Below are 8,270 nucleotides of genomic sequence, written 5' to 3'. Positions count from 1 at the left end.
GTTTCATTAGCCGGGTAAACACTTCCAAACGTGAGAATGCAAATTAGATGGAGAAAAGAGGCGAGTTACAATGTGAGGAATCTCAGTATCAAGGGGAAACTTCGTAAAACATGCAGGGAAGAAAATGCGGTGAAGTGTATTAGTGGCTCCGTACAATGATTGCCCGGAGTGTTATCTCGGGCGAGGGAAGCTGTGAAAAAAAATAAGATGTATAATGAAGTGAGATATTTGTTAGCAATCCACGTGTCAGAAAATTCAATTCAATCTGTTCTTAATATCGGCGTACTATACATGTCTTCCGTGATGTCTAGGTTCATATTATTAAACTCATCAGAACCTTAGTACATTTAAAGACTTTCGTGGAAGTTGTCGGGGTTTCTACTAGCAGTGAGTAGTGGGCTTTTTTTTTGTCCTTGAACTGTTTCCTCTACTGAAAAAAAAGTGGTTTCATGGACCTGGCGGTAGTTTGGCAAGGCTTCCGCGCTGTGAACGGAAAGGCACTCATGACGACCAGAGGAGCTCTTCTCTGGACTTTAAAAATAGTCGTAACAAGACCACGAAGCGTTTGATAGTACCAGCCTAGTATTTCCAGCGCAGCAGAAACATTAAATATCCGAAAGAATATGCAGAAAATAACACAGGAGAAGAATATAATTTCGTAGGGGTCGTGTAATGGAGGACTGACGCGAGACTTAAGAGGCTGTCCCCTTGCCTCGTCTAACAGGGATTAATAACAGGGATTAAAGAAGAACATGCAGAGTAAGAACTTGCAAAGAGAAAACATGAAAAGAATATCATTCGTAGGAACTGTTTCAGGGAGGAGTGACGCGAGCCCTAACTTAGATGTCCCCTTCCCTTGTTGTACAGTGATTAAAGAAGTAAAAACATGCAAAAAGAAAACAGAATAATAATATAATTTCGTAGAAGTTGTGCTAGGGAGGAGCGACGCAAGACTTACGAAGCTGTCCCCTTGCCTCGTCTCACGCGATTAAAGCAGCTGTGCAAATTCACCGCAGGGTTCACGCTCGTCGGGAACTGATTCACCGTCCCGCCGGAAGACGCAGCCATAAAGCGCTCACACAAGCACCTCCTGCGAGCCCTTTTATTGCCGTGCGGAGGAAAGTGTTCCCGCGGGAGGCAATCACGGCGCGGGAGGCGGAGGGGAGGTAGGAGGCGAGTCAATGATTGTGATGAAGGACACAATCAAGTTGATCGAGATGCTACATGAGGCTACGTAAAGGACACACACACACACACACACACACACACACACACACACACACACACACACACACACACACACACACACACACACACACACACACACACACACACACACACACACACACACACACACACACACACACACACACACACACACACACACACACACACACACACACACACACACACACACGATTAATTGCCGGATGCGGCTCGGACAGTTGCCTCTGAAATGTGCGTCGTCACGGGCTGACACAAGACTGACAAACGTGTTCACCCAGTACTGGCGGCGGCGTCATGGTGGTGGTGGTGGGGATGCTGCAAGACGGGAGGGGACGGACGTAGAGGGGAGGTGAGAGATGGGGAGAGAAGGGGAGTTGGGAGGGATAGGGAGAGAAGGGAAGGGACGTAGTTGGGTAGAGAGGGATGGGAAGAAGAGAACAGTGAAGGTATGCAGGGAGGTATGGATGGAGAGAAGGGCTGGAGCGCGGATATTCGGGGAAGGAAGAGATGGGGACGGGAGGCAAGAGAATGGGAGAGGTAGAAACGAGGAAAGAGGGGATGATGAAACGAGAGGAAAGGCTGGAATGGGACGGGAGAAGGGATGTGGTAATCGAAAGGCGAGGAGAGGTGACGGGAGAGAGAAAGGAGGGGAGAAAAGGGAAAAGCTGTAATTGTTGAGGGACAGGTAGAAAGGGGGGAGGGGGGCGCTGAACCACATCACGTACTAGAGGTGAGGGACGTGAGGGAGCGGACTTCGACACAGCTTAACTGATTGATTTTTATTTGGGGAAGCTAAGTTTATCAAACCTAACATGTGGCAATAAACACATTTCCACATCTTTGCTCTTTTGTTTGTAGGATATTTGAGACTACATACTGAAACAGATGGATGATTTTATATACGTTGGACATTAAAAGATGACGCGAGAGAGCCGGAAAATCATGTAGTACGGTGGGGGGGAGGGAGGGGGTGGGGAGGGCGCCGCGACATGACTCTCTCCAGTGCAAAGCGGCAAGAGCCAGACACAACGGAAACGTGTAGGATATCAGGAGGCTCTGCCGCTGGCGGATATAATGGCCGGATACAATACTTCTCCCAGATGTTGGTTCATGAATGTAATAAGCTTCGTCACTCGCATGGGAGCGGTTTATAGTTTAGCATTATCTTTGTAAATGCGTAGAGTTTATGTTGATTTTTTTCATATATAGAAAAGTTTGATATGGAAGTATTTTTTGAGTGTCATTGAAGTTTTGATGTAATTTGATGTAGGGAAGTCATAGGTTTTTGTAGATATTTTTTTATGACCTGTGACTTATGTTCCCCATTTACTTCATAACCTTACATCGCTTCAATATTTCTTTTTAAGTGAATAACCTAAACGTTCTACATTTACTTCATCGTATAGTAACGTTTCTCTGTAAAGGCAATAATTCTCTACTTAATCTCATTGTAAGTCTAGACAGATTTCCTCTCATTAACGCAAGCCGTCACGCTCTAAATTTCGTCCACTTTAGAGTGTCACCACCATTAGAAAACGTGATGAACAAGTCTGGGGGAGTGGTCAGCGGGAAGCGATGAGTGGCGGTGGTAGCCTTATATATATTATTACCCCGTGTACCTGATGGAGGGGTCCAGCGCTCTACCTTATATTATAGACGACTGAACTTTGTGGTGGAATTCTGAACTTTTCTATGCCCGACGTCTTGATGGTGACGGCGGTGGTAGCGGTGGAAGCCTTACATATCATTACCGTGTACTTGATGGTGAGGTCCAGCATTCTGCCTTATATTAGACAGCTAAACTTTGTGCTGGGATCCTGAACTCTTCTATACCCGACGCTGGGCTTGGTGGTGGCGGCCGTGCCTTCTACCTTACTGACTGTTTTTAGCCCCCGCCTTGTGACCGAAAATCATTAATATACTACCTTTACTTCGCCAATACCTTCGGATATGATGGCGGCATTTTAAGAACTCGCAATCTCACCTTTCTACTGATGACTGTTTTAAAATCCCGCGGAGATCAAGAAATACTTACGCTCAAACTTTACCTTGAGTACAACTTCGGGCAATATTTATTGAAAATCTGGGAGCGGCATGTTTGCATACCACTACGAACTCCTGCTGCCACAAAATGAAAAGGAAAGAAACACGTGCGTCACTTTACCGTCACACTTATCTTGCTTGAGTGGATGTTACGTTACAAACACCAACAAGAGTGGAGCCGCGTGCATGTGGAGTCAGAAAGTTATAGCTTAGGATTTGTGTGGCTTCCCTGACTGCCTCCTCTCATGCTAACATCCTCCTTCCCTTCCTCAAGACACTGCACAGTCTAGATTATAGAAGTTTTGGTAAAGAGAAGTTTGCTAGAGAAAAGTTGCAGCTCCGTTCAGTTTCTTCGTCTTCGGGGAAACGTTATACAGAAGAAGACTCCGCCGATGCAAGGATGGATAGCGGCGTCGTGAATTGAAACGGCGGGTATTACCTTGGGATGAATGTTTCCTTGTGGCACATAGATACGAACCTGTGGCCATTCGCATTCCTATCCATTCTCTCTCTCTCTCTCTCTCTCTCTCTCTCTCTCTCTCTCTCTCTCTCTCTCTCTCTCTCTCTCTCTCTCTCTCTCTCTCTCTCTCTCTCTCTCTCTCTCTCTCTCTCTCTCTCTCTCTCTCTCTCTCTCTCTCTCTCTCTCTCTCTCTCTCTCTCTCTCTCTCTCTCTCTCTCTCTCTCTCTCTCGCTCTCTCTCCGCTCTCTCTCTCTCTCTCTCTCTCTCTCTCTCTCTCTCTCTCTCTCTCTCCGCTCTCTCTCTCTCGCTCTCTCTATCTCTCTCTCTCTGGCTACACATATCTAAGAGAGAGATGACAAACAGAACAAAGGGAGGGAGAGGAAGATCACTGTACTTTTTACTCTCTCTCCGCTATCTCTCTATCTCTCTATCTATCTATCTGTCTCTACCTATTCCCTCACAATTCACCGTCACCCACTCATCCACTTCGTATTTCACCTGCACCCACCCATCCACCCACTTCGTATGCGTTATCCGCCACGAGAGATGATACCATTTGCATTTTTACCGAGCCTCTTTCTCTGTGATGGTGCGAGAATAAACGCTGCACACACAACACAGGAACACGCCAAAGAAAGAAAGACGTTGCGGCATATCCTTCCCCCCTTTTTTTATTATGTCGGGAGTTGAAATTTCCATGTATATTAAAGAAGCTGTCGGGAATCGGAGGATCAGAGGAGGTAGTTACATGCGGCTTGGCTCGTGGCGTGTGGCTGGGTGTGGAGGTGTGGGTGTGGTTGAGTGGAGCTGGCCGCGGCGTGAGCATGGCTTGAAGAGGGTGGTGGTGAGTGGATGGCGGTGTTGCTTGGTGTTACATTGGGAAGCTGTCTGTTAGGCATGGGAAATGACCTCAGCTGACTGGGATAGATAGATAGATTGATAGAGATAGATAGATAGATAGATTGATTGACTGATTGATTGATTGATTGATAGATAAAGAAATAAGAAATAAATAAAGGAAGAGAGAAAGAAAAAAGGGAATAATAATCTAAAAACATTACATTATTACATTACACGTTTTTCGATAATACGTAATGTCGTGTTCATTATAGTAGTAGTAGTAGTAGTAGTAGTAGTAGTAGTAGTAGCAGTAGCAGTAGTAGTAGTAGTAGTAGTAGTAGTAGTAGTAGTAGTAGTAGTAGCAGTAGCAGTAGTAGTAGTAGTAGTAGTAGTAGTAGTAATTATTTATCATTATCAGCCTCTTTCATCCTACCCCTCCTCTTCTTCCTCCTCCTCCTCCTCTTCATCTTTCAATTCTTGCTCCTCCTTTTCTTCCTCGTCATCAACTTTCTCTCCTACGTCCTGCTCCTCCTTCTTCTTTATCGTGTTTCACTGGTCTAATTCACTTTTGCTTCAGTATCATAAAAACACACCGCTGATAAATATTCATCTCACTGGTTTTGCGACAGACAGCGATGATATTACAACAGCCTGACCTCTTACAACATACACAGAGTAACACTAAACAAAATAAGCACAAATAAAATAAAGATATAATGCACATGAATATACAAACTCCTGACTCACTATCTTAAAATATTGGGATTATGTCGCATATCAAGCCGGAATGAGAGGAAACAACAACCTCGTAAAGTCTGATATCAAACTAAACATCACTCTTATACGTCGTTTGTCAGGGTTGCAGTGTTTGGCATCTGACGCAATAAAACAAGATAATGTCGCTTGTCTCCGTTTTTTGAGTATGGAATAGTGTCTGGCGTTTTATATTACATGGCATTTATTCTGTATCTATTTCCCACGAGCCAGCAACCAGATATCTACCTCAGTTATCCATTCAAACCGAAAATCTCACATCTGCTTAAGTTATATACCATTTTCTTCAATACAGACATATATCGAATGCTGTTTCTTCAGTCTACCTTTTTTCTTCAACACAGAAGCACGCATCTAATACTTTTTCTTCAATCTATTTTTAACACCTAGGCACACATCTATTCAACATATCTACCAGTATATTTGTAGCAGGGAAGCTTATATATATTCAGTTTATTCATTAACTTCTTTTCAACAGGACAACAGCTACACCAGGAGACGGAGGTGGGCGACGCGCAGCAGACGGAGCCCAGCCCAGCGGCCACGCCTCGCCCTGCCTTCCCTATGTGAGTCTGGGGGGCTGTTGTGTGCTCTTACCGGGGCAGAGAGAGAGAGAGAGAGAGAGAGAGAGAGAGAGAGAGAGAGAGAGAGAGATACAGAAGGATAGGTAGATACAAAAGGATAGATAGATAGATAGGTAGATATACAGATTGAGAGAGAGGAATAGATACAAAGATACAAATATAAATAGATAGGGATAGAGATGGATAGATAGATAGAGTTATAGATTGAAAGAGAGATAGAAAGACAGATAGATAGACAGAGAGAGGTAGAGGAATAGATAGACAGAAAAGAGATTGAGGGAAAGACATATAGATAGATATATAGAGGAGTAGATAAACAGATATGGATAGGTAGATAGATAGATACATAGATAGGTAGACAGATAGATAGACAGATAGATAGATAGATTGGCAGATAGATGAAGTGCGAGATAACTAGTTTGGGTGCGTGTCTGTGTGCGTGCGCGCGCATATTTAATCATTTTATATATTCATTAAGTTATTATCATATTTATAACGGCTTTTATCGTCAAAACCCCGCTTGACGTGCGTTAGCCAGGCAAAAAAAAATTCTTCATCATCCATTTTTTTCTGAACCTAATACCCGCGACTGCTTGACAAACAAACTGAATTTCGAGATGACATTAAAATTCACATGAAAATTCTAAAAAAAGCGTAAGCAAAAAATATTTACCCTCCTGCAAGATGTATGAAGAATAATATTTGGTGCAAGTACACGGAACAGGGACAGGAAAGTCAATATACACGACATGTTCTCGTTTTTTATTTTTATTTTACTTGTTGATTTTTTTTGTGTTTTTTTGTTGATGTACTTTAAGATATTTATTACCCTACCAACTTCTAAATTCTCTCGTCCTCTTTCTCCTCTCTCATCGCTTTATCTTTCTTTTTATCTTTCTTTGCGTCTCAGGTGTATGGGGGGGCTGTACAGGTAGCTTACAATGTCCTCACTCCTTCCTCTCTACCTGCTTCGTGTTTTATAATAGTAACTTTATTTGGCCTTCGTGCAGAGAGCGAGAGCGCTGTTGGTGGAGGAGAGCAGCCGCGGCCTCATGAAGTTGACTAGTGGTGAGTGACAGGTGACAGGTGACAGCCACGCCCCCCGCCCAGTCTCAACCAGCTGCGGGAGAATGACCATGAGCTACGGAACCTGATGATGATGATGATCCATGGACATTTGGTGGTGCAGAGGTGAGGGCAGAGCGGTTGTGTGCTGACGTCGACGCCCCACCGTTGAGAGTTGGCTGACGAGGAAACAAGATGGTGGTGCGTCCTAGGGTTGGTCTGTCACGCTGGCTCGAGGATGGCTGTCTGCAAGAAAACACGCGTCTCAACATCTTACGAGTCTGAATTAGAGTTTCAAGCCTTGTCTTCAAAAAATGTCTTTAACTTTTACAAATCAATCGCTAATTTATGTGTGGGGCATTCTGCTAAAGTTACCGTCTTGCAAAATTCTCCTTTCAATGATGTTATTGTTGTACTGTGTTAATTTAATCTTTTACTTGCCATCGTTTGTCATGTACTGTTGGCTGGCAATGTAACACGACCCTCAGACCAGTGTGTATGTGAGGCAGGAACACCGCCCATGCACTCAACACGTCATTAGGCAACGGTAGGAGAAGGAAAAAGAGGACATGGGAAGCTTAAATGTAATCCAGCCCGAGGACTGTTTTGGTGAGGCGTTGTATGAATGTTGTTCGTCATTTGAAAGATAAACGAATCAAAATTAAATTGTCGGGCATGCATGAACATATTGCGGAAGGATTTATTATTTTTTTGGGTGCACAATGTTGACGTAGAAAAATAAAATGTGGAAGATTAATGCAAATATACACACACACACACACACACACACACACACACACACACACACACACACACACACACACACACACACACACACACACACACACACACACACACACACACACACACACACACACACACACACACACACACACACACACACACTTTTTTAAGATTAATTGTACACTAAGTAATAATATAAACTCTAATTCACTTTTATTCGGGACGCTTTTGTTTAACGTCATGACAAATGCTTTAAAAAAAAAATGTACGAGCTCTTTGAAAACGAATTGCAGTTATTATTTCAAAGACTTGTGTACTGTTGTGGAATTTTTAGTATAACATTTTTTTGGTGAGTATACTTCTTAATTAAGCGTTTCATATGAGATAAAGCTTGCCGACCTTTCATTCAGCACTTTCATTATACGACTGAGGCAAAATTATCGGTATTCAAATTAAAATCTTTCAAGTTTTCATACAGTCCTCATGAACACAAAGATTCCGAGGCGTGACTGTTTTCCTCGCGGTCTGTTGGC

At 43.4% G+C, this 8,270-nt stretch overlaps 1 protein-coding gene across 1 annotated transcript in view; it reads left to right on the top strand.

Annotated features, from left to right (window-relative positions):
- LOC126997511 (uncharacterized) overlaps positions 1-7,886 on the top strand; it is a 104,448-nt gene extending 96,562 nt beyond the window's left edge. The window contains exons 8-9 of the mRNA XM_050858632.1: positions 5,823-5,910; positions 6,939-7,886. Coding sequence (XP_050714589.1) covers positions 5,823-5,910; positions 6,939-6,940 — 90 coding nt within the window. The 3' untranslated portion in view covers positions 6,941-7,886. The remainder of the gene's footprint in view (positions 1-5,822; positions 5,911-6,938) is intronic.
- Positions 7,887-8,270: the final 384 nt, after the last annotated feature.

This window comes from Eriocheir sinensis, chromosome 12 (genome assembly GCF_024679095.1).
Source record: "Eriocheir sinensis breed Jianghai 21 chromosome 12, ASM2467909v1, whole genome shotgun sequence".
Taxonomy (NCBI): domain Eukaryota; kingdom Metazoa; phylum Arthropoda; class Malacostraca; order Decapoda; family Varunidae; genus Eriocheir; species Eriocheir sinensis.
The sequence above is the reverse complement of the archived record's forward strand: the minus strand, read 5'-3'. Positions and strand labels throughout refer to the sequence as shown.